General features: G+C 49.0%; 1 protein-coding gene across 1 annotated transcript in view; it reads left to right on the forward strand.

Annotated features, from left to right (window-relative positions):
* The window catches only part of LRRC75A (leucine rich repeat containing 75A), a 94,959-nt gene that overhangs the window by 26,541 nt on the left and 55,677 nt on the right, over positions 1–12,741 (forward strand). Inside the window, exon 2 of the mRNA XM_059829321.1 lies at positions 6,146–6,274. Coding sequence (XP_059685304.1) covers positions 6,146–6,274 — 129 coding nt within the window. The remainder of the gene's footprint in view (positions 1–6,145; positions 6,275–12,741) is intronic.

Raw genomic sequence — 12,741 nt, forward strand, 5'->3', positions numbered from 1 at the left:
TATGCTGCCCTGGCTATTAGTGGAGATAAGAAACAGTTTTGGAAGAGGTGCTGGCCAAAATAGCAGCCATCAGGATATTTATGAGCAGCCGTGATTGCAGGAGCTCGGGGTGATATTTTACACAGTAACCTCATTTGGGCAGCCAGTAACTGCATTCGCTCTGTGTTAATGAAAGCAGCAACAGCATAACCTGCTTCGTCGTATGACTTCTCACATGGACCTGCTGAATTTTCCTCTAATTGCAATTCAATTTGCAGTGATAAATAGTTTAATAAACTAAAATGGGATTCAATTCCGTTGTTTATGGCTCCTTGTGGCTTCGGGGAGTATTACACGATGCTGCGTCTCATGGAAACGCAACTTGGAGCTTCCAAAGCCGGTTGCTCAACTGGTAGCTGTTGTCATACTGCAATTTTTGACAGGCAGCACAAGGAGAATAACAAGTAATTTTGCCTGACACTAAGGAAAGATAAGCTGGCGGTACAGCTCCCAAATGCCTTGCTTGCATTTATTTTTCCTTTTTTGCTGGGAAAACGGCATTGCTTGGTAACGTTGGCCTGGGGAAGTCAATGGTGAGCTCTTAGTTTGGGCTGTTTTTTGGGTGGAAGGGATGTTTCTGTGATTGTTGCTTGCAAAAGGGACCCAGGTCGAAGATGGCAGCGAGTACAGCATCAGCTGCGCGGGGCAGCAGGACTGACCATGCCTGGGCTCTCACTTGTCTTGGTGTTTTTCCAAAATAATTGGGTTCTCTTATACCTTTCATGGCTGTAGCTGGGAAGTTTCTATGGCTGGCTGCTGTGGAAGGAGGCATAACATTTTTCTGCTGGACTTGTTTGATTTAAGTTTCTAATCCCTTCACAGGTTTTTTTGTGGGTTTTTGTTTTTTGGGGTTTTTTTTAATCTAATAGCTTTGCATTGCTACATTTGCAGAAGACTCCTCCTGTAAAGGCTGAATGCAACTAGTTGGTGGCTGAAGGCTTTCCTTCCAGCGGGTAAGCCATCCCCAAGGACTGACGAGTGGTTTGGCTCTCTCTTGGCTTCCTACAGCTGGAAACAAGTCAGATAAATTGGAGGAAGGGCACGGGTGACGGCAGGGAGGATGCGCAGCAAAATCAATTGAGCAAGACTTGCTTTTGTACTTAGTCCCAAAGTGATCTCCTCTCCCTACTCTAGTCTTGCCTGGCAAAGCAAGACTTTAGCTGATGTGCTCAGCAGACGGCACGGTTTGGGTAGGGGCTCAGGGGCAGCAGCTCAAGTTGCAGGGAGCTCCCTAACATCAGGGTCAGCACCTTCTTCACCGGTGCTTTTTGATCTAGTTGGCAGCCTTTGGGTTGCTTTCAGTCATTTTTGCATTCCTGACTATTTCTGCTTGTTTTATGTCATTAATCCCAAATCCTGCTCGAGCTGGGCATTAGCGCCGGCTGCCTCATTGGGGGTAGGTGTGCTGTTGGACGTGCTGCTCTGAAATGTCCTCTTGGCCTCCTCCTGCCAGTGCCCATGGGGATGTCAGGACCCAAGGCGGCTCAGGGATGCAGAGATGTTCCCCTTCTCCTGCCGCACATGCCCCAAACCATTTCAGCACTGTGCAAGGTTTTGGGTGCACACTAGAAAAACACCCCTCCAGCCTACACCAAGAAAGCCATGGTCCTGCCTGGCTCATAAATACCATCATCTTAAACCCTTATACCCTTCCTATTGAAAGTTGCATTTGCTATCCAGGTAAAGATCCCTGGGGAAAAGGGAACGTGCTGAAAAAAACCCCAAGTGACTCAAGCCAGATGCTGGGCGTTTTCTCCAAAGCTAGCGATTCGTGATTTGCTGCTGACAGCATGAACTGGTGTTAAGTTATTAAATTGTAGATGAGCTCATCACTTGGCCTCGAACGGGTTTCAGCCTTGAGTGGCTTTAAAATATTACATGTGGTGGAAAAGAGACAATGCTGGTGTGGTAGAGAGATTTAGGGAACAGCTGCGAAAGACATCGGTGCATAAAAAATGTGTACCAGGAGGGAGGAGGGAATACTTCATGTGAAAAATGTAAGCTCTCCCAGGAGAGAAGAGGAGAAATTCTCCAAATTATTGGTTCTACGTTTTAATTTTAGCTTAAGAGAAAATTGTCAGACTTTTGAGATGCTTAAAGGGAAGTGGCAAGATGCTAAGCCTGGTTTGATCCTCAAAGATCCCAGTGTGTCGAGAGCTGCGTGTGCGGGATTACTTCTACCAAGCCCCCAAACCAGCTCCTTCAGTAGCCGTGCTGTTTGCCAGCGATGCCATGTGACCGTGGGCCAAATCCAGCTTTTACTTGATGTTTGCTTAATCCTAATGTTGAGCTCTACCAGACTGGGAAGGTAACATCCACACTGCTGTTAGGAGAGGTGTTTCTCTCCCTGAAAGAGTGGGAGTTGGCTTTGAGGATCCCCCTGCCCTACCTTATCTGCACAATTTCTATTTCTCCCTTTTTTAACTCTTGCAAAGGAGCCCGAGCTCCTGAACCCACCCGGTTCTGCCCAGTCGCCCGTGGATCCATGCGGTGCCGAAATACATGAGGAGGAAGACGGTCTTGAACAAAGGAATTAGTTTTTCCAGCCTAATTAAACTCAACCATGCCGGAGCAGCCTTGGTGGGGTGGCCTGGCCGTCATACTGCTGCTCCTGGGGAGCACAGTGCGTGCCCCCATCTTAGCTCTAGATCTCGACGCTGAGATTAATTCCTTTTTTTAAGTGCCAACTTGGCAGAAGCCATGGGATAGATCATAAATCAGTTCAGCCTCTCTATTTTTCAAACTAGGTATGTTTGCGATCAGTGGGTGCGTTGGCTGGTTGGGTTTTGTGGCTGGTTGGATTTGTTGTTTTGGGGCTTTTTTGGTGCTCCTGGCAAGGGAGAACAGCCCCACATGTGTGGTTTTTTAACTGCCTCGGCTTTTTTTTACCAAATGGCGTGTTTGCAGTCAAAGCGTCGGCAAAGCCGGTGTTAACTCAGTCAGTGCTGTGGTGATGCCCCTAAAAATAACAAGGAAACCGGTACACTGAAGACTTGCCGCCTCATTTGTGACATGATATTACTGGCTTGGATTTGCTGTATTAAAACACTGGGGGCAGGAGAAAGGGAACTTTTTCATGTAAATTATTAACAAATTGCGTGTGTGGCTGTCAAGTGAGCTGCAGACTGCGACCCTGGAGCAGCTGAGCTCGGGGACATCGGCTGGGGGAAGGTTGTCTCGGGGTGCTTTTAACACACACCCCCCTAAGCTGATTGAATTACAGAGTGTTTCCAGGACTTGGGGGACAGTCCCTACCCTCAGCCACATGTTTCTGTCCCCATCTGTGCCCTGGGGCTGACAGGGATCATGAATTTCTGATAGTTGAAGCTCCTGAATTGTATTTCTATTTTTCTGCCTGGTCTTTATCCACGTGTACATGGACAAAGGGAAGGTTACTCAGATCTATGGTTATCTTCTTTTTCCTTTATTTTTAAAAAATTTTTTTTTCAGTTTTTAGACCATGTAAAGCTGCTTTCTTACAGCTGTGTTGATTTTTTGATTTCCTACAACAGCAGCTATATCCAACCCTACTGCACTTCTTGTTTGGGCAAAAGCTGTGTGTATATATATATATTGTGAGGGCTGGGAGCTGCGGTGCTTTGGCTGTAGCGCGTATTTGAGGTGGACTCCTTTCTCACATCTGCAGGGCTTAACATCTCACTGAGCTGCTCTGCTCAGCTCTGTAAGGGAGCTGATGCCTCTGTGTGATGCCTTCCTTTTAAATGCATCATTTATAAATATAAGTACTTGTGGTTGTGGGTGATAAGTGCGATTTGCGTTTGTGAGATGCTCTAATGTCCTCTACATGGCAAGTTCTGCGGAAGTGCAAAATGTTCAATAAATAACAAGTTATTAGTCGAAACTAGAAATAAAAAGAGAGTCAGGAAGGCTGCTTTTTGCAGGATGATGGCGAATAAGGTTGTCTCAGCCCTGTGCTGTGCGTCTGACAATTTTCAATTTTTTTTTTTTATTGAGTCACTTAGCCAGACTGAGACTCCCACATGGCCAAATAGCACCTTCCTATTACTGGCACCTTAAAAATAACTTTTATGTTTCACTTTCCCCAGCTCCACACAACGGCACGCCCTGCCCTCGGGGTCCCCTCCTGTATTTCATCCCTGTAGCCGGTTGGTTTTCCCTAAGGAGAGGACCAGAGCACCAAATGCTTTCCCCTTTATGCATGTTTCTTGCATTGCTCATTCCTCCTTCACCTGAAAGACCATCTCATTTTTGCAGCTCAGGTCTTTCCAGCCTCAAAGTCTTTGTAGAACTGGACCGGTTTGCTTTGATGGCACCACGATTAATCCACGGGAGTGCTGCCATTGCTGGGCAGCAGGCCTTTTTACCCCCAGAGACATGTGTGTTTTCAAACATCATGGAACTCTTCATGCCAGATGCTATCAGCTATGTGGGAGGAGGACTTGGCGTTTGATGCAGTTGTGGACAAGTCTCTGTCTTCAGTGTGGCTGTTCTTGGGGGTCAGAAGTAATTTTCCTCAATGCTAGTGGAGATACGGGTATGAGGCTTTCTTCATTGCCTGATCTTCTGTGGATAGGTGAAATGATCCCTCATTTGTGCTGTGTTTTGGTTCAAGAAGCAGGAGTAGACAGAGCTGGACCACCCCACCAGCTTACAAACCCAGCTTCCATTGCCAGTGAGGGCTTGAAGGACCAGAGGTTGTGGCTTCCTACACAAGTGTTTGTGCTGGAATGATGCTGGTGGTCAGTTCTTCCTTACCAAGTTATATCTCCACTATTCAGTGGTGGCTGTCAAACAACTGCTTCCACATTGTTTTGGTAGTGTAGGGGCTCTATCTTGCCAAAATGCATGGCAGGGTGGCAGGCAGGTCTCAGCACGGGTATGTCTCTGCCCACTGCGTCTTGTAGAGGTCATCTGGAAAGTCAATGCCTTGGGGTAGGTGTGGTGGTGTCTCTGCTATGGGAAGGTGGACGCATTACCCAAAGGAGAGATGAATTTCTTGAAATGCAGTAGGACCCATGGGTCTTCATTTTGCTAAATCCCATCCATACCAAGTAGAGGAGCCTGCTTCTGGGCTTCACTCTTTAAAAGCGAAAGCAAGCCCTTGAAGAGAAATGCAAACTATCTTATTCCTGTCAAAAATAAAACGTGAAAGGGAAATGGCTTGCTCAAGCTCACCCAGTAAGGCAAGGCTGGAAAATGAGCCTAGCTCTCCTGGCGCTCCGGTGTTGGACGGGACCCGCGAGGCACATCTCCTTGATGCACTTGCTCTGGCCATCCTATGGGGTGGGTGGTGGACCTTGCTGCAATGTGTGTTGATCTGCGAGGAGTGCTGTCCTATCCCCTAATCGGCTGCTGCTGAGGAACAAAACATAGTGGAGATAAAATATTTGAAGTAAAAGGAGTATACTATATATAACCCCACTCCTCCTTGTCCCTGTGCACTAACATATTTCATATAATGATGAGTTCTCTGCCAAAATTCCTCAAATTATTATGTCTAAGCGTTGAAAATCAGAGAAAATAGTCTTGGAGGGGACCTCAGGAGGTCTGATCCATCCCCAGGGCAGGGTCAGCTCGAGCTGAACTGTTCCTGACGTATCCTTGCCCAGTCTCCAACGGCAGAGCCTCCACCCCTTCCCCGGGCAATCTAGTCCAGCACTTCGCTCTTCCCAAACCCCCCCAATTTATCCTCCTGTTTCTCTTGCTGCAATTTTAGGCTCATTTCTTCCTCCCTGTGCATAGCAGACCCAGAGCACATCTATGCTATATTTATTCTCCAATTTCAGTTTCATGCTGATCGAGCTGTCATGTTCTCTGGAATCATCTTTGATTTTTACCTTATTGTAAGCATACTGTTCGCTCGGTGGATTTATGGCTTGTGAGAGGCATGAGGGTGTTCATCCTACAGCTCTAACGCCTCTTTGCAGAGCAGATAAAGCACAGGAGTGCAGCTTTCCCCAGGGTGACGTGCTTATGTGTCCCTTCCTCGTGTTAGGTGGTGGTGGGGATCACTTTCTTCTTGACTTCTTCATGGGGACCACCAATGTGGGCTAATTTTAAGATCCATGCTAGCACTGGCTTTTGTAGCACAGCTCATATTGCTCCTTTACCCTCTTTTCTGCAGGATTTAGGAATGGAGTCGACCTCTCTGGATGATGTCCTCTATCGATACGCCAGCTTTCGAAACCTGGTGGATCCAATCACTCATGACTTGATCATCAGCCTTGCTAGATACATCCACTGCCCCAAACCGGTAGGTACCATGGTCTCATCACACCTCCGTAACTGTGCTGGTTTGGGAAACCGTTCTGCTGGGAGCGTGGAGCTATTCCCTGAGTGCCAGGGAAAAAGCCTCCCAGTTGCTGCTGTGCTTGTGTGTCTTTGGACCGAGAGGACCTGCTTGGAGATGGTGGTTTGATCGAACAGTATTGGGCTTTCCAGCTCACCAAGTGACATTCACCTCGTGTCAGTACTTTGGGTGTTAGCACTTTGTTTTGCAAATGATTTCTGCTTTCTGCCACTTTGTGTTTCTGTGTTAAAGACCTTACCCCACCAGGAAGACTTTCTTCCTCGCGAGGATAACAGACCGTTCCTCGCCCTCGTGCGATATTTATCATGACCCCAAATGACGAGAGGGTCCTTGGCTGTGCCTTCAAGGCCAGGTTCTCAAAAAAGCTCAGCCTCCGTGGACTGCTGTTTGGGCTCGGACATGAGCAGGTTTCTCTGTGAGCGCAGCCCCAGACAGCTGTGGCTTTTAAAACTCTCAGCCCCATTTGATCACTGGCAACTATAGCAGCATAAGGGCTTTTGGAAATCCCAGGCTGGCTCTCTTCCCTTCCATGGTAAATGTGACTTTGCGCGGTGGCCACTGGCTGTTTGGATAATTAAGGTTTCTTTCCCCAGGCTTTCTTTTAAATAAGCAGTGCCATCGGTGTCTGATTTGCAGAGCAGCACAGGCTCAGAAAGGTGTGAAATGTCTGATCTCTCAAAACACGCTGGATGAGAAGGAAGAGGGGTAAGAGACAGGAGCAAAAGCTACCAGACAGTGATCACAGGAGATGTCAGTGGCATCAGATCTCCGGGGATTTTTGAGCTCTTAGTCCTCCTGTGCTGCAGTTCCCTCCCTGTAATTTTGGGAGGATGGCACAGATCTGCTAGATCGGTGTGATGTGTCCTGGCACTATAGTCGAGGTGACATGTCGTGCACCAAAGACGAATCGGTTGCAAGAGTCTAAGATATGCGCCTTTCAGAGGAAATACCTTTCTTCTGCAAAGCACTGTGCAGGCTGTAGGGCGAGCGGGAGCTGTAGTTGGTGACGCTCCCTCGACTCCTCCAGAAACTCCCAGGAATGGGCTTCCTCCTAAAGAGACATTTCTGTCCGTGTTTCGTCTTGTCTGGTACAGGTCGGAGTGTGGTGGGGGAGCTGAAGGCTCATCTGTCATGGTTGTGTTTTTCTTCTCCCCTGCACATTGCTTGTCAGGAATTAAAGTTACATTTAAAACAAATGATGTGAATTGTAGGAAGAGGCTGAGTGATGTTTTCCGGTAAGCCCGAAGGAGGGTTTGCAGAGCTTCCTGATGGGACATCTTCATTGTAACAGCTTCCCTGGGAGTGTGGGAGCTGCGTGGCTTCCCTGAACTTACTGTCTGGAACCAATAAGGTACCAAAAAATTCACTTTGAGCAAAAGGGAAGTCCTTCCACCCTCGTAAACTGTGTTTGGCTGTGGTCACACTTGCAGAAGTGATGGAGTTCTGTTTGAGGGCCACCAGGAACCGCCTCCCAGGCCATGTTATTCCCAACACTCTCCTTCCCCATCCTCCAAACCCTTCCCGTGCCTTTTTGTCCTTGGGAAATAGCTGCCTGGAGCAGCGCCACGGCATCAATCACCCAGGTTCATTACTGCACGTAAGACTTCATACGCTGACGTAACCTGGAGCGGGCAGGAGAGGTGTAAATGCCCCAGGCGGGGTGCGTACCTGATGTTTGTGGGTCCATCCCCTGTGACGCAGAGGCGTGCAGCACCACCAGTGTCCCAGCCATGTCTCGTGGGGGACATCTGAGCAAGACCCAGCCCCTGTTGGGGATCACACGGTGAACCCCAGATACTTTTCAGGTGTTCCTGGGGGGGATGTGTGTATCTCCCAGCAGGTCACAGCGAGCTCGTCAGGCCTCTGAATTTCTGCCAAGAGCACACTTGTTGCACTCTGTATCCTTGGATTTTGTTGGGGAGGGGGGTTGTTTGTTTGGTTTTCCCTCCTGGAGACAGCAAACTCAGAGCTAGCTCATCTGTTCTCATCTCTGCTGCTGAACTGCAAGACTTTTACACATCTCATGCCTCCTTTTGATTTGCATGTGGCATTTTTAAGCTCTTCTTGGGGAGGGACCATCCACAGGGATTATGTGCCCGGTGCGATAGGGCAGGGTTCCAAGCTGGGACCCAGAGGCATTGCTCTCCTGTACTTACTGCTAAAAATGGGTCTTTTCCCAGTTTCTTATTTCCTGTGAAAGTGTATGAAGGGTTAGAGTCATTCACTGCTGTTTCTTGTGGATGTCTTACTTAATAATAACCTCAACCACCATTTAAAAATGAGGGAAATTGCTTTTTTGAAATATGTAAAGATTCCTTTAATTTTGCTGAGGAAAAGCTGCGGTGATGCTTGGGGTGTGTCTGCCTGGGCCACGGTGTGAAACTGGCTCTGGAAGTGCTTCATAAAACTCTCTACACTCAATAAACCAAGTTGGGAAGGGTGGAGTGAGTGCAGCAGCGAGCAGACATGGCTCGGGGACATCAGGAACCCAAATCTCCATCTCCAGACCAAGGATGGGTGTCCCATGTCCTACAGCTTGAGCTTGAGATACAGACACATCCCTGTGCTGCGTAGCTAAACCCCTGCAAGGAGACCAATATATCCCTTTCCCTTTTCTTACGGAGAATAAGATCCTTTCCTCTCTCCTCCCCCATGGGGCAATGAGATGGGAAACTGGAGAAATCTATTTTGACGGGCGTGTTTCCAGGCAGAGAGGCCCTGTTCCCCCACTGAGGTTACCCTTTTCCAAAGTTTCGTGACTAAGCTGGTTTCTCCTCCACGTTTTGCCCTGGGAGACTAATGGTGAGCCACGGCCAAACGTGCGCTCTGCACGCCTTGTAAAAATAACCCGAGGCCGCTGATGCAACGGTGAACTGCTCCGCTGCCGAATACCTGCTTTTGCATGTCTCCCTGCACGTTTCTTTTGGCACTAAGTGCTGTGAAGAAGTTAGTGCCAGTGTAAGCCTAGAGATGCAAACTCCTAATACTGAATGATGGGCTTCTAGCCAACTGTGGTGGTAAAACGTGCCATAGCAAACCCAAATAACACCAGCCCACGGAGCACTGAGGCTCTTCTTCTGCATGAGATGCTGCTCATTGGATGCACTTGTGTTGTGGATGGAGTGACAGAGAGTGCACTTCACTCGTAAGAGAGAAGCAACAATATGTTTTATTGATATAAAATAGTGAGTTAACAAAGTTCAGTGGTAAATGCAACAGTGGTTTAACAAGATTCGATGGCAAGGTACACTTGATTATTTACTGCATAGAGGACAGGGTCAGACATAACTGTCAGGGGGACCCTCCCGTTGAGTCATGAGATTCAGAAAGGACTCCCGTTGCATTCTAAACTCCTTCTCAGAGAGGAACCTAGGTGCAGCTAGATCCAGACTTGGTCAGCGGTTTAAGTCTAAAGGATTATATATGCGCAATCAATCCTTTATATCACTTAGCTAAGGTTTCAAGGTTTAGCATGCTATTAGTCACTTACCGAGAGTCTGTTGTGGCAAGGAATCTCTCAGCCTGGAGGAGTAACCTTGAGAGGCGTCCCTACTCGAGGGGAGATCCTGGCGTGCAGCCCGCTGCCGTGCAGGAGAGCTCAAAGGGCTCTTGGGCTGCTCACTATTTATAGGGGGTAGGGTGATTGGCTCATAGTCGTATTTGCATACCGACTACAGATTTTACATTGACCAGCACTGTGGTTAGGTGTGCGGATTGCCCAAATTAGCACTTGGCTGTTGTGTTGCTATCTGTCTCCCCCGAATCCACTTTGAGTGGGGTGCAGCCATCGCGACCACCACTGGTAGTTATCGCTTGACAAAGGTCAGGTCAGGGCAGGGGAAGCATACCGTCACAACTTGGTCCTCTCCCCCTCCTTGGTGCAGCTCCAGGTTTGCACCATGCCGTGCAGTTGCTTTGGTGCTGGAGCAAGTGACGGCTTCTCCGGGCCAGCGGTCCCTTACGAGGCTGCTGCGGCAAATGCTGGCAGGTGGCAAGTGTTCGCGTGAGAGCAGCGACAGCTGTATTAATACAGCAAAGAAAATATCATCATATTCTGATGTACAGCGAGGCGCTCCACCGGAGATCCACAGAGGCTCGCAGACAGTTGCTAAGCCCTGGAGCATCCCTGGGAGATTGATGGGTGTTGCCTTGGAGAGGAAAGCAGGGATTGTGCGGGTGACTGACAGCAAGTCTAGCAACAGCAGGACTGTGCTGCAGCTCCTGGTCCATGACTTAGCCTTGCTCGGGCTTTGGGTGCCACCAGCTGTGCTTTAAACCCTCTTTTTTTTGGCAGCTCAGAAAAGTAATTTCATCCCAATGTTTGGCTGTGATTTTCTGAGACGCGGGTTTTCTTTATGTCCCCCAAAATCTGCATGCCTTAGTCACCTGGGTTCTTTTCCAGCATCCAGTCCTCTTTCCCCCCAGACCGCTTTCCCCTCCCACAGTTTCTTTGACAGAGACTTGGCAGCAGCGTACGAGAGCAGGAGAAAGCTCAGAGCCGGGAGTGTTGCAGAAGTTTTGGCTTTTGCTCTGCGTGCCGAAGGTATGCCGTTGAATCTTGTCGCATGAACGTACATGAACATATAGGTTGAGGCAGCTGTGAACTTGCCACATCCATACAGGGGTGGGACAGATGGGGCTGAAGAATGGGGCTGACCTGGCCCCTGGTCGCTATTAACCTGCTGTATTAAATACGTGTCTGCTCAGGGTTATGGCATCTCGCTTTCCTCCTCCCTCCTGGAGAGAGCACTTCTCTGGCTTTCTGTGCATTGCTTTTTTCACTCAGCCTCTATTTATACCACCCTTAGCTTAAAGGTGACCCCTTGGTCTCTCTTCTGAGCTAAAATAAAAGTTGAATCGTTTTTCCAAGCTCTGGGTAAACACATCCTGGTCTGTATGGCCAGAAGAAAGTTGGCCTGGGCTTTCCAACGTGGCTGTGGCTCAGCACAGTTCAGTGGATGCTTATTCCAGTGAGTAAATTCAAACCAGCAGCAAGGCAAAAAATTTAACTTGTGCTGGAGGAGCCTGGAGTGCTTTGAATGAGCCTGAGTACAGAAATCGTTTGGGTGAGCTTTCGTATGGACATCAGAGTATGTCGTGCAAAGGATCCTGTCTCTCCAGACCCCGCTGAAATCCCAGCCTTCCCCAGGGCGCTTGTGTTCGGGTGATTTTGCTAAAGGAGCCAAGTGAAAACTCTTTTCCAGATCACTTGGAAGTCAGGGTTTGGATTCAGTCCCATCCCTACTTACAAACCTATCATGCGGTTCAACCGAAACCGGGTGTCTCGAGTACCCCTTCCTCGAGGGGCCGGGACGTGCCTGCAGCACGACAACGCGGCGTCTCCAGAAACGCTGATGGAGCCGTGCGAGAGCAACCGCCCAGCTCTGGCGGTGGCTTGCTGGGTTGCTACCTGGTGGGGAAGCTTTCAGATCGAATAAATGCTGCCATTGCACATGAACGCTGTGTTGAGTGGTGGCCGTAGATGTTGCAGTTGGTGTTTATCGCCTCATGCAGCTATTGTAAACCTTTGGGGTTTATTATGCCTTAGAAGAGGCAGTTTTGCTCTTCAGAGAACTCTCATACTGTGCAGCAAATTTTCAACGTCCGCTCAAGGGGGAGTTTGCATAGGATCAAAGACATTTGAACAAGTGTTTTCTTCCCCATGGCCATGACCTTGGGGCTGTCTTTTATCTTCCTGCCTCTCTCCAACCCCAGCGCCCATGGGAAGGTGCCAGGCGGGTTCCTCGGAAAGCGGCTCAGCTCCAGGCACAGCCCGCAGCCACCGCTTTCCAAAACATGAGGCAGGGTAAGGAGGCAGTTGGTGCTGCTGGTGCTCTCGGTCCCCGAGGCGGTGTCTGTCCGTCCATGGTTGCCCTGTGAATGGGCAAAGGGGACAAAATGCTTTAGCAAAGCCGCGTGGCGTAGGACGGAGCTGCCCCGATGCCCCGTACCTTTCCTGCAGCCGCTCAGGTTTCCAGCGAGAGTTATTCCAGGCAAAGGAGCTGAAAACACAAACGCGTAAGGAGCAAAGGGCCCCCGTAAAAAATTCACAGCTCTTTTTGCCAGCAGGAATATCTGGCCGTAAACTATTGGAAAATTAAACTGGTTTCTTTTTCCATAGACCAAAGCCACATGTACGGATGACTGATGACCGTGATAGGGAGTGAGTCAAGCTTTCCTCTGGTTTGAGGACTTGTTGAACGTGGGGTAAGCACTGAGCAGAGCCAGGGGAGAGGAGAAAGTGAAGCCTTGGGCAAAAGCTGCTTTTTTCCCTTGCGACCTTGGGGTGTTTGATTGCACCAGCTCTTACTGCCCTGGGGATGTACCATGGAAGGTCTTCCATCCCTTGAAGGCTGCCCAGAGCAAATCCAAAGCGAGATTTGGGGTTTGCTGATCCCCATCCTGCTGTT

This window comes from Gavia stellata, chromosome 25 (genome assembly GCF_030936135.1).
Source record: "Gavia stellata isolate bGavSte3 chromosome 25, bGavSte3.hap2, whole genome shotgun sequence".
In the NCBI taxonomy this organism is placed as follows: Eukaryota; Metazoa; Chordata; class Aves; order Gaviiformes; family Gaviidae; genus Gavia; species Gavia stellata.